The 26,883-nt window shown below is 39.7% G+C and overlaps 1 protein-coding gene across 1 annotated transcript in view; it reads left to right on the top strand.

The window, feature by feature from the left end:
• The window catches only part of GPM6A (glycoprotein M6A), a 363,090-nt gene that overhangs the window by 321,606 nt on the left and 14,601 nt on the right, over positions 1–26,883 (top strand). The window contains exon 3 of the mRNA XM_047857647.1: positions 15,751–15,907. Coding sequence (XP_047713603.1) covers positions 15,751–15,907 — 157 coding nt within the window. The remainder of the gene's footprint in view (positions 1–15,750; positions 15,908–26,883) is intronic.

Below are 26,883 nucleotides of genomic sequence, written 5' to 3'. Positions count from 1 at the left end.
ATCCTCTGACTATAACTTTTTTTTAGTTTGGCATAGCCGTTTAAGGCCCCTCAACATGGGGAACCGGTCCACCACTCCACCACTTTCTGCTGTATGACCAAGAGATCATTTTCTGATCCGTGATTCAGACTTCCTCACCTGAGAGCCACTTGGTAAGGTGTTCTGTGTTCCATCAGTTTCATTTGGTGAGTGAGCAAGAAAGTGGGGTAAGCATTTCACTTCTGCAGGACAGATTCATAGAGGACAGTGCAACGTGGAAACTGATTAGAAAATTAGATCTCAAATATCCAAACCACTAATTTTGCTAAGTGATTTGGCTTTTTCGGTAACTCTCTGGAGGACTGAGCTAGAGACAGTCTTATTCACAAATACACCCTCTTGTAACTTATTAGACAGGGATTATATTTGGGTCTTGATAAATTATGGAGAGGGTCTGGGATCTGGTACCATTGATTTCCAAAGTGAATGTGTTTTGTGTTCGAAGTTTTATTACTGTGACTTGAAGCTAAGGTGTCAAAAACTGAGGTTACTAGATAATGAATTCTTTGATATTTAATGCACACATAAAAATTAATCTTGGGGCACCTCGGTGGCTCAGTTGGTTAAGCATCCAACTTTTGATTTCAGCTCAGGTCATGATCCCAGGGCTGTGGGAGTGAGCCCCGTGTCAAGCTCTGGGCCAAGTGTGGAGCCTGCTTAAGATATTCTCTCTCTCTCTCTCTCTCTCTCTCTCTCTCTCTCCCTCCCTCCCTCTCCCTCTCTCTCTCTCCCCCCACCCCCGCCAAGCCTCCACTTTTTCTCCCTCCCTCTCTCCTTCTGCCTCTGTCCTCCATTCGTGCACTCTCTCTCTCTCTAAAAAAAAAAAAAAAAAAGAATCTGTGTTTGCCTAAAACAAAAGCAGACAGTAAGCTCAGATAAAATAGATATATTGGATTTGCTCTCAACTTCCTATGTATGTAAATCTTTAAGTCTGCTTATAGTTTACATGTTTCTTTCTTGGAACTAAATGATGTAGAAAACAGTTTTCAGTCACTTACTGGATGGGAATGAGAAGGGAAAAGAAAGTAGGAACTCATGGCAAGACAAAACCAGGTTTCACAGGCTGACAGAAATCACAGCAGTGTACCCGTCTGACCTGGGGGATTGACAGTCAAACCAAATTTCTGGAGTCTTCTACTTACAAGCGTTTTGAAGACCAGACAAATTAGTACTGATAGGAGATTGTTGAGTTGGAGGTATTGATTATTGAATTAGAAATTCAAAAATAATTTCAGTCTCATCTAGAGCTTATGTTAGAAAAACCATACTGAATTCCTTACTTCTGGTACAGTGACCAGAGAGGATCTCCTTAGGCAGTATTTCAGCCAGACTGGTAGTCCTCAAATAAGTGTCAGAAAAAGAAAAAGAAAAAACCCACTTCATTAATATAAAACATCAACGATGAAACCCAGTATATAAACCATGAAGATGTTAGATGGAGAGACAACAGAGTGTGGTGGATATAAGAGCCTGGGTTCTGGGGTCAAACTCACTGGGTTAGTTTCATGTGGTATCTGCCCCTTTATATTGTTGGTTTTTTTTTTTCAGTTTATTTATTTGGAGATATGGAGAGAGAGAGAGAGCAGGAGCAGGGAAGGGACATAGAGAGAGGGAGAGAGAGAGACAGAGACAGAGAGAGAGACACCCAAACAGGCACCATACCATCAGTGAGGAGACGTATGCAGGGCTCAATCCCATGAATGTGAGATCACGATCTGAGCCAAAACCAGGAGTCGGTTCCAAGAGTCAGATGCTTAACCAGCTGAGCCATCCAGGCACCCTTGCCCCTTTCTAGTTCTCTTACCTTGGACAAGTTTAACCTGTCTGCCTCAGTCCCTCATCAGTGAAAGGGACTTAACTAACACTGCCAACTTCCTAAGGTTGGTATGTGGATAAAATGAGTTGATATTTTAAAACAATTCTAACAGGACTAGCACCTATTAAGGCTACACACCTGTTTATGAACATACTGCTGACACTGCTGCTGTGACGATCATGATGATGGCCACTGTCACACTTCCTAAAGTCTGTCCCTGCACACAATACCCCCTAGTGGTGGACTGTTTGACTAGAGTAGATATTCCAACCAAGGTAAGCACCGGAGTAGGCTTCAGACTCGATTAGAATTCAAAGATCTAATTTCTGTTCTCTCTCTCTCTCTTTTTTTTTAATTTTTAAATGTTTATTTATGTTTGAGAGACAGAGACAGACAGAGTGTGAGTGGGTGAGGGGCAGAGAGAGAGACACAGAATCCGAAGCAGGCTCCAGGCTCTGAGCTGTCAGCACAGAGCCCGACGCGGGGCTCAAACCCATGTACTGCAAGATCATGACCTGAGTGAAGTTGGACACCCAGCCAACTGAGCCACCCAGGCGCCCCTGTTCTCTTTTTTAACATCCAGGGAAACAGCAACTTTAGAAAAAAATGTTTACAGATAAGAATATGATGATTTCATTCAAATACAAATTGAAAGGTTATCTGGTAGAGGAAAACTTGCTTTGTGGTTCAGAGGGAGATTTAGGTCAATGAATTTCAGTTTATAAGGAAATAGTTTTTTGACTCAGTATAAAGAACCTTTCAAAAGTCAAGAGTTTTCCAAAGAGTACTTGGTCTGCCTTGGAATGCACTGATTTGCCTGTCAATGAAGTATTCAGACAAAGCTGGTAATGAACTTCCAGTTCTGACATGCTTACAACCTGTAACTCACTTCCTAAACCTTAGTCTTTTATTCCAGAACAGCTGAGTGTTTCTGCCTGTTTTGCAAATTGGGTTATATAGCAAGTATGGAAATATATTTACATATATTTAAATATATACATATATTTAAAACTTATTGCATTTATTTTATTTCTATGCTTTTGTTTTTCAAATATGCAAATATCATTTTTCAAGCTAATCTTTTGCCTGATTGGTTTTAAAATGAATTCACTCATTCAGCCAAAAATAGTGGGTCATACTATTTGCTAATCGCTGTGCTAATCCTTAGGGATCCAGTGTAGAACAAGATAAATTTATTTTCCCTGGACACTGACATGGGAAAGGTATGTGAGCAAAGTGCCTTCCGTATCAGACTGCACAGATAGGAATCCAAGAATGGATAGTTAGTACTTGAATTGATTTCAGGTTAAGAAACAGAGGGAATGGAGAAGCTACAATAATTAATACTATAAAAGTATTGGCACAGGCATAAAAAGTATATCAAATGGACCAGAAAAGAGAGAGGAAAAAAAGAATTAAGTGTATGTAAGTAGTTATATGTGTATATAAAATTATGTCCCTAGTCACATTTTTACCAAAAAACTTCCAGATGAACTGAAAGTTAAAATTTAAAAATAAACTATTTTGTAACAGAAGAAAAATAGATTAAGATTTCATTTATTATGGGGCAAAAAGTATCTAAGAAATAGAAAAGTATCTAAGAAATAGAAGAGATCACAAAAGAAAATATATATGGATTTTATATCATATATATTAAATTCTACTCATTGAAGTACTTTAAAAAAGTAAAAGATAACACGAAACTGAGAAAAATTTTTACCACTTACATGAGAAGAGGTCCTAATTTTAATAAAGGCAGAATTAATTCAACAACGAAAGGATACATATTCTAGCAAAATATGAAAACATATTTCATCGAAGAATACAAATGGTTAATAGCGTGTAAATATATGTTCATCCACACTACTGAACTAAGACAATTAATTTAAATGATGCCATTGTTTTTACTGTCAAATTATCAGAAAAATTAAATAATAATACCTGGTATTGGGAAACAGAGAATAAGTCGTCTTACTTGTTACCGATGCATTTTTAGTTTTCTTCAGACCTTCTGGATACCATGTTGACAATACATCCTTTACAAAGATTTATCTAAAATGATTGTTATTATCATGCTATTGGTAATAGTGACGCCTTAGCTTCCTATTGCTGCTCTAACAAATTACAACAAACTTCGTGAATTAAAAAAGCACATATTTATTGTTTTGAGGGTATTTTTTTTTCTTCCAGTTCTGGGAAGTCGGAATTGGTCTTACTGGGTTTATTGAAATGGGCTGAAATCAAGGTATTGGCAGGATTGTGCTCCATCTGGAGGCTCTAGGGGAGAATCTGTATTTTAACTTCTTCCAGCTTCCAGAGGCCACCTGCATTCCTTGGCTCGTGACCCCCTTCCCTCTTCGAAGCCAGCACTATCGCATTCTCAGATCTCTCTCTGAATCTGACTCTGACTCTTCTGCATCGTCCTTTCTCTTACTGGTACCCCTGCAATTATACTGGGCCCACCCACTTAAGGCAGGATCACTTCTAAATCTCAAATCATTAATTTAACCGCATTTGCCGAGTCTCATTGACCAAGGTAACCTATTTGCAGGTTCTGGAGATTAGATACAAACATCTTTGGGGGGCTGTTATTCTTCCTGCCATTCACCAAAAGTAGAGCATTGGTAAAATATATCATGATACCTTCCAATGATAGAATGGGCCATAATCTTTAAAAAATATTAGATAAATTAGATAATGTTTTCAGAGTATATTGACCAAAAATGAAGCTTGTAAGGGAGTATATAATCATCATAACTTTTGTAATTAATTGTAGTTTCTATGGGGAAGAAACTCTGGGAGGATCAGAAGTGAATAATCTATCTGATTTTCTGGTTTTAATTTTATTCTTCTCTACAAAGAATATATATTGCTTTTAAATCCATAGGACAGTTGTTTCTAGAAACATTATCAAATTTTGAAGTTTGCATTTAGAAAGGAGGTTAAGTACTTTCAGGAATTCTTTAAGAAGTAGGATAATATAGATTGTTGCTTTGGAAAGCGAGAGTAGTGAAATAAAGGTGAGTTTTCCTATAGTCTCTGTCATTTCATCCTACTATGGACACAATCAGTGACTTCATGATTAGAGGGGTAATTAACGCATTTTGTTGACATATCATTGACAGAAAACTCATTTAATTTAATTTTTCTAATATCATATTTCAAGTTCTTTGTTAAGTTCATACATTGCAAGTACTTTTGAGGGAAAGAGGGATTCAGGCCAGTCAGATGATGTCAGGTATATCAAAATTTAAATGTTTGGATAATTTAACATTTTGAAATGAATGTCCTTCTAGCAAATGTCCTTCTTCAGATTGTTTGAAGAAAACTTCATGTAAGAATATTTGAGTGTCTAGAAATGTCGATCAGGTACATAGCTTGCGGCAGGCTACATAACGGCACCCAAAGATCCAGAATCTCATCCCTGGAACCTGAGACTATCATTTTATGTGCAAAACAGACTTGAAATCGTGGGTGAGTTAAGGGTCTGGAGGTGGGAGGCTCTCTCACCTCGCAAGAGTGGAGTGATATATTCGAATTACTGAAAGAAGGAAACTGCCAGCCAAGAATACTGTGTCTGCCAAAATTATCCTTCAAAAAGGAAGGAGAAATTTCAAAATTTCCCAGATAAACAAAAGCTGAGAGTGTTCTCACCATTGGCCTTACCTTACAAGAAATGCTGAAGGGAGCCCTCCAAATTGAAATAATTTGGTTAAAAGGCAACCAAAAAAACCTACAAAAGTATAAAGCTCACTTGGTAAAGGTAAATGTATAGACAAATACAGAATACTGGAATACCATAATGCTGGCATGTAAATCACTTTAAAATTTTTTTTTATTACTTATTTTTGAGAGAGAGAGAGAGAGTGAGTGCAAGCCGGGGAGGGACAGAGAGAGAGAGAGAAAGAGGGAGACACAGAATCCAAAGCAGGCTCCAGGCTCAGAGCTGTCAACACAGAGCCTGACTCGGGCTCAAACTCACGAACCGCTAGATCATGACCTGAGCCAAAGTTGGATGCTTAATGGACTGAGCTACCTAGGTGCCCCATGTAAAGCACTTTTAATTCTGGCATAGAAGTTAAAAGACAAAGGTATAAAAAAAACTGTGAACTCTAAAAGTGTGTTAATGGATACATAATATTAAAAGGTGTCACTCATGACGTCAATAAACATAAAGTGTGGAGGGAAGAAAAGTAAATTTAGGTTATTTATTTGTGATAGAAGTTATGTTGTTGTTAGCTTAAAATAGATTGTTAACTATAAAATATTTTATGTAAGAAACATGGTAACCTCAAAGAAAATATCCATAAAAGGTATACAAAAGAAATTAAGAAAGGAATCACAACATGTCACTACAAAAAAATCAATGAAATAGCAAAGAGGAAAAGAAAGACAAAAAGTTACACAACAGATAGAAAACAATTTAAAATGACAATAGTAAGTCATTCACTGTCAATAATAATTTTAAAGATAAATAGATTAAACTCCTTGGTCCAAAGACATAGAGTGACTAAGTGGATAATAAGTAAGATCCAAATATATGTGATCTGAAAGAGAATTGCTCTAGATTTATAGACACAGGCTAAAAGTAAAGCATGAAAAAAGATATTCCATGTAAATGATAACCAAAATAAAGGAGGAATGGCCATTCTTTTTAAATTTTTTTTTTCAACATTTATTTATTTTTGGGACAGAGAGAGACAGAGCATGAACGGGGGAGGGGCAGAGAGAGAGGGAGACACAGAATGGGAAACAGGCTCCAGGCTCTGAGCCATCAGCCCAGAGCCCGACGCGGGGCTCGAACTCACGGACCGCGAGATCGTGACCTGGCTGAAGTCGGACGCTTAACCGACTGCGCCACCCAGGCGCCCCGGAATGGCCATTCTTAACGTCAATTAAAATAAACTTCAAAACCTATCAAAATTTTGAGACAAGAAAGGCGCACCTGGGTGGCTCAGTCAGTTAAGCATCCGACTTTTGATTTCAGCTCAGGTCATGATCTCACAGTCATGAGATCTGAGCATAGATTCTGTCTCCATCTCCATCTGCCCCTCCCTGCTCTCTTGCTCCCTCTCTCTAGGAAGGAAGGAAGGAAGGAAGGAAGGAAGGAAGGAAGGAAGGAAGGGAGGAGGGAAGAGAGGGAGGGAGGAAGGAAGGAAGGAAGGAAGGAAGGAAGGAAGGAGGAAAGAAAGAAAGAAAGAAAGAAAGAAAGAAAGAAAGAAAGGAAGAAAAAAGACAAATAAGGACATTTTATAATGATTACTATGTCAGTTCACCAGGAATATATATGTACACAACATCCAAGCACCCAAATATATAAGGCAAATATTGACAGATGTGAAGAGGAATTAGACAGCATCACAATCATGGTAGGAGAATTCAGTATTCTACTTTCTATACTGGATAGAACAACCAGACAGAAGGTTAGTAACAAATAGAGGACTTGAACAACACTATACAACAAATGGGCCTAATAGACTTATCTAGAACATTCCACCCAACAGCAGAATACACATTCTTCTTGAGTGCTCATCAAACATCATCCAGGATTGGTCCCATGTTAGGTCACACAACAAGTTTTAGGAAATTGAAGAGGCCTTGAATTCATATTGCTACCTTCTCATTTATGATAGAATCAAGAAGAATAAAATACTTAGTGATAAACCTAAGCAAGGAGGTGAAACATTTATATGCTGAAAACTATAAAACATTGGCGAAATAATTTAAGTCAAACTCATAGAAGCAGAAAGTAGCATGGTGTTGGCCAAGGGCCAGGGAGAACGAGAACGAGTTCACTGGGGTTTAGACTTTCGGTTACGCAGAATGAGCGAGTTCTAGACACTGTGCTTATAGTTAATTCTGTGTTACACACTTCATTGGTCAGTGGGGTAGAGCTCACGTTGTATGTTTTTGTCTGAATAAAAACTAATAAAATATGAATATTCTCCACAACTGTGAAGGTTCCAAAGCAGCTTCAAGTAGTCTCTAAAATTGCTGATTTTTTTTTTTTGACTGAAGTTGAATAGGATATATATATATAACTGAGCTGGAAAAGCCACTCACCTCCTACTCAGTAATTCACTGGTTTTAGGTGCTTAGGAGGAAGCAGCCATTTTTCTCCTTTTTTAAAAACAACCATTTTCAAACTTCAAAAGAGAGCTGCTATTTATGCACCAGCAACTTGTCTGCATGACCGTCAAACCACTCTATTCTATAGACTGTAACATACAAGTGCATTAGACAGTGTCCAAATTAGTTGAAAACCATCCTTAGAGTGAGAGAAATACTGAAGAAATAAAGAAATAGAGTAACTGCATGAGTGTCTTGGGTCCGCCATAACAAACTCGGTGGCTTAAAACCACCAGCCTTATTTTCTCACGGCTGGGGAGACCAGAGGTCTGAAGCCAAGGTGTCGGCAGAAGGGCACTCTGTCCCTAGGGGGGTTCTGTTCCCTGCCTCTTCCGGGTCCTGGTGCAGGTGCTCCTTGATCTGAGGCCCAGTCTCTGCCTCCATCTGAATAGTATCTCCTCTTGCAAATGTCTCTCTCAAAACTCCCCGTGCCCCATCTCTCATAAAGATACCTGTGATTGGGGCGTCTGGGAGGCTCAGTTGGTTAACCGGCCGACTTCGGCTCAGGTCACGATCTCACGGTTGGTGTGTTCAAGCCCCGTGTCTGGCTGTATGCTGACAGCTCAGAGCCTGGAGCCTGCTTCAGATTCTGTGTCTCACTCGCTCTCTGCCCCTCCCCACTCATGCTCTCTTTCTGTCTCAAAAATAAATAAACATTAAAAAAAATTTTTTTTAATGCAAGAAATAAATAAATAAAAGATACCTGTGATTGCCTTGAGGGGCCACCTGCATATTCCAGGATAAGCTTCTCTCAAGATCTTTAACTTATCACCATGTGCACCACAGAAGGTAAAATTCACTCTTTGCCATATAAGGTAATATTCAGATGTTTCAGGGGTTAGGAAGTGAATATATTTGGAGGGAAGCATTTTTTTTTAACCTACCACAGTCACCAACACTGTTTTATGCTCTTGAAATAAGTTGCTACCTGTAAAAGCTTTTTCTAAGTATGAATATATTAGAAATGTCTGGCAATACGTGAGCACAGTAAATATGACTGTATAGTTCTTTCTTGAGACACTTGTGATCACCTCCTTTTTGCTGTGAGAGGAATACAGGCGAGCATAAGCAGCAACTTGGGACATTAGAATATATAGGAGCCAGGGGCGCCCGGGTGGCTAAGTCGGTTGGGTGTCCGACTTCGGCTCAGCTCATGATCTCATGGGTTGTGAGTTCGAGCCCTGCGTTGGGCTCTGTGCTGACAGCTCAGAGCCCGGAGTTCTCTCTCTCTCTGTCAATAATAAATTTAAAAGAAATTTTTTTAATTTTTTAAAAATTTAAAAAAGACTATATAGAAGCCAAAAGAAAAGCATCATTCTAGGTTAAGATAGGGACTAGAGCCCATTTCCATAAGACCTAAAATAAACACACACACACACACACGCACACACAGACACACACACACACACACACACACAATCTGTTGCTGACTGTTTTTGTTCCAATCTGTAAGTTTTCTGAATTGCTACGTTTCCTAATAAACTCAAGACATAAGTATAGATGGATATTTTCATATATATATATGATATATATATATCATTGATATATTGATATATATCATATATATTGATATATTGATATATATTGATATATGATATATATATTGATATATATATCGATATATATGCCATAACTCTAAACCCCAAATATTACTCCTTCCTACTAAAGTCAGGAACAAAGAAAGCAAGGATGAACTCTTTCTATTTAACATGTTCTGGATGTATTTGTCAACTCAGATTAGGAAAAATAATCAGGAAGGTAAGAATTGGAAAACAAGAAAACTACCTCTGTTTCATGTCATTTGCAGATGACATGATGGTGTATGTGAAAAATTTGAGAGAATCAGTGATAAAACGAATTCAGATAATAGGAGAATTTAGCAGTGAAGCAGGATATGAAATTTACATGTGAAAATTAATAGCATTTGTAGAGACAGATAATAACCTATTAGATGTACTGGTAGAGGAAAATTTGCTTTACAGTGACCACCAAAAATTAAATAATAAATGTAATAGGAAAGGCTCAAAACGTACAGGAATCAAACTATAAAACATTCCTGAAAGATGGAAAAGTAGACTTTAACAAATGAAAAGGTACCCCGTGTTCTTGGATAGGATCACGAACATGTTAGTGCTCTCAAAATTAGTGTATAGATTCAATGCACCATAATAAAATTCCAGTGAGTTTTTTTTAATTTGTGGAGCTAGACAAGTCGACCCTAAAATCATGTGGAAGAAAAACACAAGATCAGCTAGGAAATCACTGAAGAAGATCCATGAGGGGATCTAACCCTACCAGATATTAAAACATAATCAAAGCCCCTAAATGGAATGGAAAGGAAAGCAGAGAAATAGAAACATTTAGATCCAGAAGACAAGTGCATGATGGAGAGAGTCCTCAAATCAGTAGAGCAAAGGTGGTCTCTTTTTTTAATTCCAGTATTATTAAGCTATACAGTATTATATTCGTTTCAGGTGTGCAACATAGTGATTCAACAATTCTGTATTCTGTACTCAGTATGCATCACGATAAGTGTACTCTTAATCCCTTTCAATGGTGGTCTTAATGATGTTGGGACAACCAGACAGCCTTTTCTCTCTCTCTCTTTTTTTTTTTTTTTACTTTTGATTCCTTGTACTCTTGACTTTCTTAACTTCGTAAGGGATACGTAAATATCTGAAGTTTTATCACGCGAATCCCTGATGTCATATCATGTCACCCCCAAATCCTCCAGTATGTGTCTCCAGAAGACGACTTGTTATAATAATGTCATTATATAACATTGGATACAATTAACAATACTGCTGCACTCTCTGATATTGAAACTAACATAAACCTATAAAATATGGGTGCTGCTAGCCTCCCCACCCCCCAGAGAAGCATCCACGTCTGAGAATTTCCAAGGTGTTATAGACAGCCGTTTTGAAAAAGATAAAATTAGGTCCAATGCTTGCACTAACCAAAATATAAACACCAAATTGATCGGAAGTCTAAATGTACTAAAACGGAATGATACACACACTAGAAAAAAACATGGGTGAATTCCTCGATAGCTTGGGTATTATGACAAAAATCCCAGTGTAATGAAAAAGAAGACAGATAATTTTGAGAACATCAAAGTTTTTTTAAGTTTTATGGCAAAATGCCATAAGCAGTGTCAAAAGACAGATGGCAAAGTAGGAGAAAATTTAGCAACGTGTATTATAGGTAAAAGTCAGATAGCTCTACTAAGCAAATGTATTTAAAAAATTGAGGTGAATATAGGACGTGGGCAAAACACATAACGGTTCGCAAAAAGATAAATATTGCCCATGATCATATAAAAAGGTGATCAATTTCACTCTTACTAAGATAAATAAAGGAAGACTACAATACCAGTTATCACCCATCAGCTTAGCAAAAGTTCAGAAGCTTGACGATACACTCTTTGGTTGAGGTTGTGCAGAAACAGATTCTCATACATTGCTGTTTGGGATACAGAAATGGCGCAGCCCTTACAGGGAGGACTCTGGCAGTTTCTAACCAAGCTACACACCTTCCCTTTTTAACTGATCAATCCTCCTACCCTAAGGATATACTATCAACTATTTTAATACATCTCTACAAGATTGTTCATTGCGGTATTGTTTGTGATTGCAAAATATTGGTAACTGTCTAAACGTGCAAGCATAGAATACTGGTGAATAAATAATATATGTATATATATTATACTAGGAGTACATGCAACTGTCAAAAATAATGAGGAATGTTGCTGTGAACTGAAATGGAGTAATTTTAGAGGATATTATTGATTGGTCAAAGCTAAGTGCAAAAGAGCCTATGTATATGCTCCCTCCCATGTAAAAAAGAAGGGAAAACAGGAATATGTACACACACATGCATACATTCACACTTGCCTTTACATTAAAAAAAACAGAAGGATTACAAGGAAACAATGAACAAGGAACAGGTTGAAGGGATAGGGAAGGTCATGACACTTCTCTGGGTGTATGTTTTTATACAGATTTGACTCTTAGAAGCATGATGATGTTTTACATGTTCAAAAATGAAATTAAGTCAATATGGATGGAAGGGGGACCTAAAACTGAAACAAACTAAAACAAATAGACTGCATTTCAAATGAATACCATAACCACAAAGAAAGGAAGAAAAAAGAATTCACTTATCTAAGTAATTTAGAAACACAGTATTTGTATACTCTCAGTGTTAGGCGGAGGGCAAGGGGAATTGCAAACATCCTAAATTCTTCATTTAAAAATTTTTTATTGTTTATTTATTTTTGAGAGAGACAGAGCATAAGCAGGGGAGGGGCAGAGAGAGGGAGACACAGAATCCGAAGTAGGTTCCAGGCTCTGAGCTGTCAGCACAGAGCCCAATGCAGGGCTCGAACCCATGAACCGCAAGATCCTGACCTGGGCCAAAGTTGATGCTTAACTGACTGAGCCACCCAGGTGCCCCCTGACTTCTTTTTAAGTAGGTTTTATTTTTATAATACTTTGGATGAAATAATGTTGAAATAACTTTAGGCTTATTACAAATTGAACAAAAGAATACATGTGTATTCTTGGGAATCAGGATTCTCACTAAGGAAGGAGGACATACAACATAGACTGGAGGAAGGCAACCAAGAACCCTGTGGAAATCGATTGGGTTTGGAAATATCACTCTGAATTTGAGATTTCTAAAATACGTGTGTGTGATATGCAGACATGTGCACATGTACATATATGTGCATAGGGATGTTACATGTTTATGGACATGCATATATGAATGTCTAGGTGTATAAATAACCACAGACACCACAGCAGCAGTGAGAACACATACTACCCACATCTTGATCTCCAGTACTACTAATTAAAAGAACCAGGGCCTGGGGCATCTGGGCGTCTCAGTTGGTTAAGAGACCAACTCTTGGTTTTGGCTCAGCTCATGATCCCACAGTTCATGAGATTGAGCCCCACATCGGGCTCTGCACTGACAACACTGAACCTGCTTGGGATTCTCTCTTCCCCTTACTCTGCCTCTCTTTCTATCTCAATAAAATAAAATAAACATTAAAATAAAGAACCAGGGCTTGGCAAAGGGATTCCTAATTGGGGCTTGAGGAAGATATAAACCAAATGAGCTGGGTCCTCTTGCTGTGTGAGAAGGTAAGGAATACTTTACAAAAAGTGATGGCCAAATGTCACACAGATATAGGAGCCAGCTTTGGGGGCACCCATTGGCCAAGTCTAGAACAGTCTGAGCACCAAAATTAAGTATAGTAGTGCCTTATAAACTTCAGGAGAAAGAAGCAGACATCATTAGTCCATATCATTAATAGACAAATAGACAAAAACAAATAAGTAAAAAGGGGAGACGGGAGGGCTCTTGCTTACACTGGAATATCCAGTGCCAACTGGTAAATGTGAATGAGGGCTACCGGTAGAAAATGAGCGTTTTGTTAACACAGTGGGAAGATTGGATTAGTCCAGATCCACCCATCGGTGGCTGCTAACACTGGCAGGAAGTTTTGATGAGGAGCAGGGTGTTTGCATGGTCCTCCAGTGGCTCTTTACAGATCACTTATTAGTTACAAGGGAAGCAGTAGTAATTACACAGCACAGAAATCAGACGTCACCTTGACTAGATGATGCAAATTAGTATCACTACGGAGGGGCAGAGGCACAGAGTATCACCTTTATCATATTCTAGCCAAGAATGAGTAATCTGAATCTAGTCATAAGGAAACATCATCAAATTCAAAATGAAGAACATTCTATCTAATGAGGAGGGAGTGGGATTGTACTCCTCACCTGCGCCAATGTCATAAAGACAAAGAATCTGTGGGAGTGTTCCTGGTTCAAAGAGAGTAAAGAGACGTGGCAAATAAATGCAGTACGTATCCCTAGACTGGGTCGCATATTGGGGGAGAAGATGCCATAAAGTTCATCCGTGGGTCTGTCCAGTTGGTAAAACTGGAATACAATAATAGATTTGACACAAGTATTGTATCAGTGTTAGATTTCCTGAAGTCAATAACAATATGGTGGAGAATTTCTCTATGTTCAGGTGTAATTATCCAGAGAGAAACACAAGAGAACAATAAATGAGGTAAAGTATTATCAAATAGATAAAGGATGTACAGTTTTTCTTCGTATTATTCGTGTTCCTCCACTTTTGTAAATTTGAAATCCTTTCTAAACAAAAACTTAAATATATTTTAAAGTATGTCATTTTAACTTGAAAATTTTCTGGAGAAGCCCACTAAACCAAACTCTTCAAAGTCTGATCTATCAGTCGAAATCCTCAGATTCTTTCACACGCCTGGTGAGCTCACAAGTTCACATCGTCTGCTGCATTGCCCCTAATAAGTAAAATTGTGCAGTGTTTAGATTTTCAGACAGGGGAAGATCAGTCATTAAACAATTGCCCTGGTACAGTGAATGCTATTACGTGCATTCAATTAAAAATAATATTGTCATAGCATCAGGAGTTCCTAAATCTCCATCAGAATGATCAAGCCTTCTAATCCCTCATTTGTCCTCTTGTAAACAGTCCTCATCATTTGTCTCCACCCTGTCTACTCCATTCATACTCCAATAATAAGAGAAAAGAGAAAAAACAAAAGACGATGTGAAAGAAAGAGCAATTTTCGTACAAAAGGATATCAAGACTACAAAAAACAGAATGTTAGCTAACATGTATACCTCTCCACATACCATGGCTACACAAGTAGTTTTGTTTCTAGAAGCAGCAAAATAGATAAGTTATGGTTTTTCTTTCCAAAGGGCTTTGGGTCCCCATACAATATCTAGAATAACAGAAACATCCATTTACAATTTATAGACAATACATGTGTCTCCCCACCTTTAAATACATGGACACTGACCTGTGAGAAAGGAAAGACTACCTGCCCATTCTCTGTGGTATTTATGCCATAACTGAGCTCAGGCTCAGTTCTATGTCTGAATTCTAAATCCATTAGTGATTCCGCCTAAAAAAGGCTTGATTTTTCAAAATTATAACGTTTCTTTAAAAACATAATTTTTTCATTATTGACATTATTATCAGCAGAAAATACTAGTCATTGTTTACAGTCAGCATGAAATAAAACACAGTGACCATTGACTATCATAAAAAAAATTACGAGGTGGTCATGTTATCAAAAATGGATTCGTCTACTGAGAACAAACTGAGGGTTGATGGGGGGTGGGAGGGAGGGGAGGGTGGGTGATGGGTATTGAGGAGGGCACCTTTTGGGAGGAGCACTGGGTGTTGTATGGAAACCAATTTGACAATAAATTTCATATATTGAAAAAAAAAATGGATTCGTCATTAACCATGAAGCCTTCTTTCTCTTTTGATATGTTGTCAGAACTCAGTAGTATATACATAAGTCTTTATATCTGACATTTTGTCATAATTGGAGAAATTATACGATGATTATCCTACTTGTCAAATGAATTTCAGCAAATCCCTCTAGCCGCGTGACTCACTGCTTTTCCAGGACTACCTCGGCATGAACCAGGGAAGGGGAGGCAGGAAGGGAAGAGGGGTAAACAAAGACGAAGAGCCCGATCAACAGATACTAGAAGGGGCAGAACAAAATGTATATACAGATATTAGGCATATAAAGCAAAAATGTGTTTAAATCCAGCCTCCATCATGGGCATAAATACGCTCTCGCTGTCATTCCAAGGGAGCCATGAGCATAGGAGAATCAATTGCCACCAATCAGGCATGAAGAGTTGCTGAAATAAACGCCTTTGTCTCTTCTCCCCCAGGATTGACATCTTCAAGTACGTGATCTATGGCATTGCAGCTGCGTTCTTTGTGTACGGCATCCTGCTCATGGTGGAAGGCTTCTTCACCACCGGCGCCATCAAAGACCTCTATGGGGATTTCAAAATCACCACTTGCGGCAGATGTGTGAGCGCCTGGGTACGTTGTGTGTCTGTGTTCACGTGGGTTTCTTTCAATAGCACACAGGTGTTTGTATTCATCTGCCGAGAATTAGAGTATTTTTTTTAACACAGTCACGTTCCCTCTCTGCGATGGCGATCTACAATTTTAAAAATATTATTTTCTCAGTTAAGATTATTCCACGTGAAAATTCAGCTGCAAATTCTCAAATCATAGGCAACACAACTAGTTTTTGTTTTAGAGGCAGCAAAACGGTAGGTTGATTTATGATTTTTTTTTCCAAAGGGCTTTGGGATTCCCATATGATATTTAGAAGAGCAGAAAAAAATCCATCTGCATTTATGGACAGTATGTGTGTCTTTCCTCCTTAAGTATATGGCTCTGTGTTTTACTGTAAATTTGGGGGAACTGTATTATATAATTTCTGTTTGATATGACATAAGGTAAATATCGTACTATTACTGGGGCACCTGGGTGGCTCAGTTGGTCAAGCGTCCAACTTTGGCTCAGGTCACATCTCACGGTTTGTGAGTTCGAGCCCCACGTCAGGCTCTGTGCTGACAGCTCAGAGCCTGGAGCCTGCTTCGGATTCTGTCTCCCTCTCTCTCTGCCCTCCCCTGCTCATGGCTCTGTGTCTCTGCCTCTCAAAAGTAAATAAACATTTAAAAAAACTTTTTTAAATTGTGCTATTACTGTTGTACTATTTTTAATCCTTACTGATAATGATATTTACTGGTAAGTTGAACTTATAGTCTAGAACTATAGCAAGGCAAACAATGCATGTAGATCTGTTAAAGCACAAGAGTGGTTTAAAAATTGAGTAATGTAGTTGCAAGTACTTTTGAACATTTATGCAGAATAATTTTCCTATAAAGCAATGTTGGAACTTCCATTATTGGCTGAAAAACATAAGAAACATGTTTTTCTTATATTTCCGGTGTCGTATAGGAACATCTGTGTGATTGCAGCATATGTTTCATATTAAATAAGAGGTCTCTAAAAAGGAATGATATAACTTATATCAATCTCACAGAAAAGTTTGAAAATACCTGTTCATCACCAAACCTCTGTTATTGTTTTACCAGCTTGTAGCAAGTTCTGTCATGCTGTTCAGTGTCAGCAGTGATAATCATCTGCAGAAAGCTTGCCCGTGTTGTGGGTGTTCGTAGTTTGCCCTGGAATCATTTCTTGTAAGGCTCGTTTCTTTGGAATGACGCTTATTGAAAGAAGTTCTTAGGATCAGTAATATCAAATTACAGATCCGGAGGTAGTTAAGTTAAAGGTCTTTGGTTGATTTCAAAAATAAAATATGACTATTCTCTGGGCTACTTGTCAGTGATCCCTAAGCAAAGATACCTGTCTCTATGAAGAAAGCAAGTTGCGATTTGAGATTCATGTTCCGCCGATAGAGTATAGTGATTTCAGTTAGTGATAGGCTGTTGCCTACCGTCGGGAATCATCACAATACCACCTGTGGGCCTTAGCGAGTCACATGACTCCTTGAGCTCACACTTGACTCAGTTACAGAATGAAGACAATAGATCATCCCTTCTGCTCGTTCCAGCCCAGAGAGTCCATGATGCTAAAGCACTAGTGAAATAGAGAAAACCAGTATCTCTAGGCACGTTTTCACCATCGGGGAGCAGCCTTTTGCCAGGAAGGGTGCAGTTGATTATGCTGTTTCGTTGAGAATTGTAAAATCACTTCCTCGGGTCGTATGCAGAAGTAAAAGATCACAGAAGAAAACTGCTATCTCTGTACGGTTAATAATGATCTGCTGACCTTTCACACGGCCCAAAGATATTTCAAATGAGAATTTTTAAAGCGAAAACACGAGCCACCTTTTCTTCTATAATAGTAATAGTAGTGTTCATCGGTCCCCCCCCAAAAGACCAGAAGCTGCGTGGGCTCCTCCAGAGGGGACGCAGGAGGGAGTTGGCCCCCTAAGACACCCCACCCACCTGGAGGTGGGTGCACCCCCAACCTGGGAAGGAGCAGAACTCGGCAAGAGCCGGAGCTGTATCCTTGTGCACCTGCAGAGGTCTGTCCCCACACCCAGGGGCACAGCCGCACTGCCCGGAAGCAGGTGGGGGCTGTGGTGCCGCAGGACCTGACACCCTCTCTACCCACCTTGCTGGTCCCTCGGGGCTTGTGGTCAGAGTGAATGGGGGTGGGGATTCAGTCACCTTCTCCTGCTACCCTTTTCCTCTGTTTCCTATTTCCACTCTGTTTTTCCCCCCATTTGTAGGTAGATGGTACCTTACAGTCCACTCTGTGTTCCGTGAGTTCACCTGTTAGCCCATGGTATCTTCCTTCACTTTAAAAATGTCCTATTGATGCTACACCCATGCATTTCTTGAAATACTGAGTAATACTGAAAGGTGAGATAGTTTTTTTGCAGCAACCATATTAAGTGAAAAGCTTCCAGAAGACAGACTGAAAGAAACTTGTCATTCTGTCCTGTTTCTCTATGTTGTATAGAAAGTAAAATGGCTACAAACTGAACTGACATCAGCACAAATGAAATTAATGTTTTTAATGTTTATTTATTTTTGACAGAGAGAGAGAGACAGAGCCTGAGCAGGGGAGGGGCAGAGAGAGAGGGAGACACAGAATCCGAAGCAGACTCCAGGCTCTGAGCTGTCAGCACAGAGCCCGACGCGGGGCTCGAACCCACAGACTGCAAGATCATGACCTGAGCTGAAGTCGGACGCTCAACCGACTGAGCCACCCAGGCGCCCCACAAATGAAGTTAATTTTAAAGCAGCATTATATCACTGAATAGAGGATGCTGATCAATACTCTCTTTTCTCAATGGATGCTCTTGAAAGCAGAAGTTGATCTGCATTATAAATTTCCTTGCCTGCGTATCAAAACCAGTTGAAATCCATTTCAGAACTTTAGGTGCTGTCATTCAAAACCCTGAATGTGCGGCACATTAAATGTAAAAGCACAGTATTAACCTTTGTATTATGACATCAGGTGAACAGTTATTAAAATACTTTAAGGAACAACATTTATTTAAATTAAATATTGGGGCGCCTGGGTGGCTCAGTCAGTTAAGCGTCCGACTTTGGCTCAGGTCATGATCTTACAGTTCGTGGGTTCGAGTATCACATCGGGTTCTGTGTTGACAGCTCAGAGCCTGGAGCCTGCTTCAGATTCTGTGTCTCCCTCTCTCTCTGCCCCTACCCACTCACACTGTCTCTCTACTTCAAAATAAATAAACATTAAGAAAAATTAAAATAAATTAAATATTAAATGGCACCAAGTTGAGTACAAGTCAACAGGTGTTATTCGATACGTTAAACACGAACTCATACTTACTTTTTTTGAGTGTCTTCTCCGTTAAATATTAAACCAAAAAATCTCTTTATTCAGTTGCAATTGGGGAGGCATTCAGTGTCTCACATTTTGAAATCTGAGGGTATGTGCTGTGACATCATTAAGCTTTCTTATTTCTAAAAATTTCCCATTACTGTTGTGACATCAGTGTGGATCTTGGAATTTGTCTGTGTTTGTTCCGACACTTAAGATTTTTAAACCCAACAGTTTTGAAGTAATAGAATTCTTTTTTTAATGTTTATTTATTTATTTTGAGAAAGAGAGAGAGATCGTGATCTCACGGTCGTGAGACTGAGCCCCACATCAGGATGCACACTGGGCGGAAAGCCTGCTTAAGATTCTCCCTGTCCCTCTGCCTCCCTCCCCCACTCACAGTCTCTCTCTCTCTCTCTCTCTCTCTCTCTCTCTCTCTCTCACACACACACACACACACACACACGTAAATAAAGAGAAATTAAAGCTTTAAAAAAGGAGAAATTATTTTTTAGAGCAGTTTTAGGTTCACAGCAAAATTGAGTGGAAACAGAGATTCCCTGTATACCTCCTGCCCGCACGTATGTCTGGCCTCCATCACTATGAAAATCCTGCACCAGAGTGGTTGGTACCTTTGCCACGGCCAATGAACCTACAGTCATAGTTTACATTACTTTACCCGTGGTGCACATTCAAGGGGTTTGGACAAATGTATAATGACACGTACCCACTATTACAGCATCATACAGAGTAGTCTCTCTGCCCTAAAACTCCTCTGTGCTCCACATGTTCACCCCTCCTCTCTTCTATACCCTGGCAACCACTGATCTTTTTACTGTCTCAATAGATTGACCTCTTCCAGAATGTCACACAGTAGGTACGCTTTTCAGCTTGGCTTCTTTCACTTAAGCATTTTTAATCTTCCCTCCGTGTCTTGGCATAACTTGATAGCTCAGTTCTTTTTGGTCCTCAGGGATACTCCAGGGTCTGGATGGACCACAGCTGATTTATCCATTCACTGACTCCAGCACATCTGCATTTCTCCCGAGTTCTGGCAATTATGAATAAAGCTGCTATACACATAGCAAATAGTTTTTAGAACAATTTTCTGATCACTACTTGTGCATAGGTAGTTTGGGGCCATAATGATGGCAGTAAGATGATGATGATTGCATCTTTTCAAGTTAATTTACATCATGTTACGTGATTTTTTTTTTCTGCCGTCAACTTCACACGGTGTATACTTTCAAGAGCCTTCTGAGTTCGGTATTGCTGGTGCTGTTCCATTTTGCATCTGTAGTGGTAGCATGTTCCAGTATTGATTTGCCTGCTTTTCTTTGACTTAGCATTTCTTCGTGTTAGAATAGCGGTTCTCAAGCGGGGGCTCTTTTCTCCGCTGGGGACGTTGAGTAGTGGGCAGCTGCAGAGCTGGCATCTGGTGGGTTGAGGTCAGGGATGCTGCTAACCGTGCTGCTGTGCACAGGACACTCCCCTGTAAAGAATTTGCTGGCCCCGAATTTCCATAGTGCTGAAGTTGAGAAACCCTGGTTTAGAAATTTGGTTTCTGTCCAGTGCCTCATTCATGCGTGCATTTGGCTGACACTGGCATAAATTTCTGGCAAATCGTCCCACTTTACCTTTTTTCACTTCAGATGTACTGCTCCGAAGAGCCTAAAGATGAATGCCAAAGAAGCCTTCACATCACATGTGCTCGTGAGCGCTTCGTTGATTCGCGTAGAGCAGTAGCCCTTCACACCGGATGTCCGTTAGAATCACCTGCAGAGATTTTTTTAAAATGTAGATACAATCTGCGCGGGCAAGGCCTGGGGCATCTCTTTCTCACAGTCGCCAGATGGTCCCCCTGTGTGGCCACGGCCGAAAACCACTATGAGAGGCTGGGCTCCCCCCACTAATGTCCACGTAGTGAGACTTCTCCATCACAGTACATCTGGACTCCAAGCTATTTCTGCCCACACGATGACTATAGTTGATGATATGACATTGTGCGTTTTAAAGTTGTGCAGGGAGTAGCTCATGAAAGTTCTCATCATAAGAAAAAAAACGTGACCGTGCCTGGTGGCAGACGTTAACTGGACTTACTGGTTATAGTGAGTGTTTATTTCACAGTGCGTGTAAATATCAAATCATCATGCCATACACTTGATACTGGTGTGTTGTCTGTCCGTTATTCCTCCGTTGAGAAAGAGAGTAGTTCATTGATTTATTTAATCCTCAGGTGACAGAATAGCATCTGCCATGTTACTAGCAATGGAAAGCTAGAAATAAACTACTGATAATTATGAGAATTTTATTACATACAGAGATTTTTTGTTTTAACCTTGGATTACACTTGATCAATTTGAATAATCCTTCAGTGTGGGTAATTATCAGATTCTAAGATCAAACATTAAATAGGAAGATAGAATTATATTTTTTGCTTGTTTAATTTGGGTACTTTTGTGACCCCGAACTGCTACGCCCTGAAATACGACGGGTGTGCGCTCAAAATTCCAAAAAAAAAAAAAAAAAGTTCTTTTGTGCCTTTCTTAGAACAACATGTATGAATTGGGCGTCATGAAAACACTTTCTCACAGCAAAGATATCTTCTGTCAGCCCTGAGAGTTCTGGTCTTGTAGCGTGCCGGGGACAGCAAGTGTGAGTCTTTGTGGTGGTTTCCAAAGTCACGCCGTCCATCGGCCCACAAGGTAGCGGCCACCACGCGCTTCAAAGTGTCCCAATCCACTTGGAATCTAAACCTGTTGAATGGTAAGTCCCATTCTACAGTGAACAGCACCTGCAAAGGAAGCTTTTGAAAAAACCCCTGGGACCGAAAGAAACCGAGATAGACAGGATGCAGCGAAGGCATGCTGATTACCCTCCCGGGGACTTCCGCGTGGCCTGCAGCGGCTGCAGCGCTGTGCTTCCAGCCGCGTATCGTGTTTCCCGTTCTCGAGGCTATGAATTAGCCTTGAGATCTACAATGGCAAATCATGAAAATGTGCATCAAGACGGCTTCTTTCTCCCCCAAGGAGTTCCACTAACAACATTTCTTCAGTTTTGGGGTGGTTTCCACGCTTTCTAGAGCCTTTCTCCTCGAGTGGGAGCCCACTTTGAATAACTTGCCCAGACTCGAGAACTTCTCCTCCTTTATATTTTCTCCACACGTGAAGTGAAGTCTAATTCCCTTATTCTGTACGGTCCTATCATTCAGGAAAAACGTATGTTTTGATGGTAGTGGCAGTGATCACAATAATGCTCTCGCATGAAGACAGCTAATGTTTTGTCTGTGCTTCTTAAGAGCCACAGTCTTTGCTAAATGATTTTTATGTGTTATCTCTTTGCAGCCTCACTAAATCTTGTGAGATCAATTTCGCAGGTGTTCCCATGTTACAAAGGCAGACACCGCAGCATAAAGAGCAGTCAGACTCCATCCAGCTCAGAAGCCTGTGCCTTTAATCAGTGTGCTATAAATCCCCCTTTATGGCTAAACAAATGTGACATTTAGGTTGGGGACACATCGGTGAGTGGCATGTTGGTGCTGGACAAATCCCTCAGCCTCCGCCCTCTTACAGAATAGAGTCAAATGGCAAAGAAGGGAAAATGACTTGCATCAAATCTACAGATTAGCGGTGTTGAAGGTGAATGGGTGCTGGTACGCAGAGCATTCTTTTTCTTCCTTTTTAATGTTTATTTTATTTATTTTTGAGAGAGAAAGACCGAGCGTGGGCCAGGGAGGGGAAGAGAGAGAGGGAGACACAGAATTTGAAGCAGGCTCCAGGCTCTGAGCTGTCAGCATAGAGCCTGGCGTGAGGCTCGAACCGACGGACCGTGAGATCATGACCTGAGCCAAAGTCAGACGCTTAACTGACTGAGCCGCCCAGTTGCGCCGGTACACAGAGCATTCTTAACGTATGGAAACTTTGAGGCTCAGCAGACCTTTGTCACCTAGACTAGGTGCATAAGGCCATGAAAACTGACAGATTTGGAGCTAGCAGCCACACGGCCCAGTGAACTTCATCTGTTTATTTGCTTCATTCCAGTTCCAGAAAAGAGAAAAAATAAAGATTACCCAAGAAATATTTCCCTTTCTCTCTCGTAGAGTCAGACACAATGTTTACCATAGACAATCAAGTGTGTTTTAAGACCAGATATTGTGTAGATTTCCACATCTAGATATTTCCACATCTAGGAATATTTGTTTTCTTGTGAGAAAAATAAGGGGTAAGTGTTTATTGCTTTCTGTGACTGAAATCCTCTGATATATTTTTACACGTATTAGGCCCTCATTAAGTACTTGTTGAGCAAGACGAAATAATTGTGAAAGTGATATAAACTTTAATAATTCTATTAAAGAGTAAATAGCTGTTAAAGGATATTTACTCCAGTTCCTTCAGTGATTTATTTTTTTAATGTTTATTTATTTATTTTTGAGTGAGAGAGAGTGTGAGCGGGGAGGGGGCTGAGAAAGAGGGAGACAGAGAATTGTAAGCAGGCTCTGCACTGTCCGCACAGAGCTCGAAGCGGGGCTTGAACTCATGACCTGCGAGATCATGACTTGAACCGAAACCAAGAGTCATATGCTTAACCAACTAGGTCACCCAGGCGCCCCTCCTTCGGTGGTTTAAATAAGTTAATATTCAACAGGTTTTATTTTCTAACATTTTTAGACCTGGCTTTGTTTCATCTTCGATGTAGAGGTATAATTATGTCTGCCAAATCATAGTTCAAGGGCATTGCTAAACTAGATGTTGACTCCTCAAATTCTCCAACCATTAGTATTGCCGAGTAGAGACTAACAGGAAGTCAGATGTGAATGGAGATTAAGCAGTGTTATTAGAAAGTACGTATTTAAGTACGTTCTGGGTTTCTGAAATCCTGCGACATTTGCCAGTTTATAGGAGACAGGTTTGATCTCCGGTCTCCTTGGCTTTATCTTGACTCTTTTCATATTTGTTGTATCAATTCCCTACTATCCTTAATCCCATTAATTTCTATATTAATCACAACACAACTTTAATACAGGTGCATAAGCTCTAACATGACAGTGACACCAAGTTTATCATTTTTCAAAAATGTTACTTTAATATGTATTCTGAGAATTACTACATGAGTTTCACTTGTCTGAGATTTTACTGAAATCATGAAGTCTCTCCATAACTCATCGCCAAAGGAATTAATAGAGTTGAATAAGAGATTTCGTTCCGTACAGTGTATTTTATTCTGTATTGTCATTTTGAAAATGTGACTTGACATGTTCAAGTTAAGCCAGAATACACTACTGTTTCTCTTCAAAAGTCTTCTACAAGGTGCCTTTGAAACTCAGAAGGGAACCACATATCTATAGAAACTTAGCTTTTGGTGTCCAAGGACCACATTTCAGACACTTTCAAATAGAATTCTATTGCCGTATTTGCTAATAGAGTTACATTTAGAGGATTAAAAATACAATTTCACCCTTATACCTACGTTCACATGTGCCGGTCATCCCATCTTCTGAGTCTGATTATATAAATACGGTACAATCATCAGGAAATTTTTCAGAAGGTGCTGCTTTTCAGACAATTCATACTGTAAAGTGCACAGGCTCACAATACACGACATACACAGATAAGAAGGTAATACAATTTGGAGTGGATCGCTCTTAGGATGTGAATTTGGATCCTCATCTTGAACACGTGGAAATGCACATGCAAACTGCACACACATCTCTTTCCACCCTCCAGTTTTGATCGGAAGATATAATTAAGGGTGGTTGGGTTGGGAGAGAGAAGGGGAGGAAGTAAAATCATATCCCTTTTGGGGACATGTACAAAATACAATCACAAGAAACAAAACTGAAGATTGAGGGAGCACGTTGCTATGTGAGTTACCTGCGAGGATGTGTCACACTGTATGAGTCTGAAGTCTACCAGCCTGCAAGTCCCCTGCAGTCAGAAAACTGGGTTCTCCGCTGGGCATCCCCAGGGCGCAGAGCAGTGTGATGGCTGCTGCTGGTTGCTGACACCGTGTGTGGATGGAAGGAATGGATAAATGTATGAGTCAGCCATTGAAAAGTGGATAGCAGCGTAGGTCTAAAAACTCTTCCCTGGATTTTTTTCTTCCTTCTTGTTTTCTCTGGCTGGACAATGACTTGGTAATCATAAGGTCAGGACATGAGTGATGGCAGAGAAGGCTATATAGTCTTACTCGGTGACACAGGATTCAAATGAGAAGAACCACACGTTGTAGCAGAACGCTTGTTACAGGAGTGACTTTCTTCTTTGGCTACTTTTCAGGGATTATACAGATTTTAATCTCTGATATCTGAGTATGATGAATTAACACCACATAACAATAATGTGGCCACTCCCATGAGCCTCTCTGCTTTCATCCTCTGTTTCTAGTTGGTGTTTATGTACGTGGGTACTTCATGTAATGAATTTCTCCTGTGATCATGGGAAATCTGCTAATCAGTCCAGTGGTACACCACTTGCATTGAGAAATATAATCAGTTTGTATTAACGTGTACATTCAAGCCTTCACTTAAACCTCAGGGGATTGTGACTTACACTTGTTCTTCTCCAGTCATATCTGAATCCAAGTCTTAGCTTGGACAATTCAGGGTGTATATTGATGTAGACAATTGTATATGTAGATAATATGGATTAAATAGTTGATAAGTAATGTGAAGCGTACATCTATCTTTTACCAGCTCTCCATCCATCTACCAATGTGGGCATCTGTCTTTTTATCCAGCATCTAAGTCGTGCTTAAATCCAAAATGCATTTAACTTATGCTGAAACGAAGTCTCTTGTTCAACTATATCTGGGCATCTGAACAGCCTCTTCTGGCGTTTTATAAATACTAAAAATGTTTCTGAAATAAGCAAAAAAAAGCCCCTTTAGGTTCAGCTGAAAAATCACATTTTAGTATGTTTCTATAGCGAAAGTAAAATTAATATTCATGAAAAAAGACTTCAGACTTAAAGTTTACAGAAATCCGAAAAGAAGTACACACTTGTATATCATTAATGCTAAAATGACTTGAGAATTACCCCATTTACAATATTAAATGTAAACATGACTAAGCAGCTTACGTAATTATGTGAATGGTGCTCATTTAGTTGTAATATAAATTTATTGACGTTTTGGGGCACGTGGGTGGCTCAGTCAAGCGTCCAACTTCGGCTCAGGTCATGAGCTCACGGTTCGTGGGTTCAAGCCCCACGTCGGGCTCGGCGCTGACAGCTCGGAGCCCAGAGCCCGCTTGGGATTCTGTGTCTCCCTCGCTCTCTGCCGCTCCCCCACCTGTGCTCGGTCTCTCAAAAATAAATAAATGTAAAAAATGTTTTCTTAATTTATTGACATTTTAACTTTGCAGAATTCCCTCTAAATATACCAGGTAATGTTTTCTAAAAAATGTGAGGTGAGATTTTTGAGACAAATACATGAATGAAACAGACATAAAGACGCAGAAGGCTCCTTCCTTCCTTTGTTCGTCACCTCTGCTGTGATGCGATTTGCCAGCAGGTTGTTCACAGGAACGCACTTCCTCTCTCAGCTTCCCGTGGCCCACTTCCTAAGGTGTTGGTGATAATGATCTGCGCACGAGGGCACTTACCCCTTCGAATTGGGTTTTCTAGATTAGTCCCAAAGCTCTTCTTTTCCAGTAACTTGCACATTCTCTCTCTCGACTC

This window comes from Prionailurus viverrinus, chromosome B1 (assembly GCF_022837055.1).
Source record: "Prionailurus viverrinus isolate Anna chromosome B1, UM_Priviv_1.0, whole genome shotgun sequence".
Taxonomy (NCBI): Eukaryota; Metazoa; Chordata; class Mammalia; order Carnivora; family Felidae; genus Prionailurus; species Prionailurus viverrinus.
This window is presented reverse-complemented; position numbering and strand designations above follow the sequence as displayed.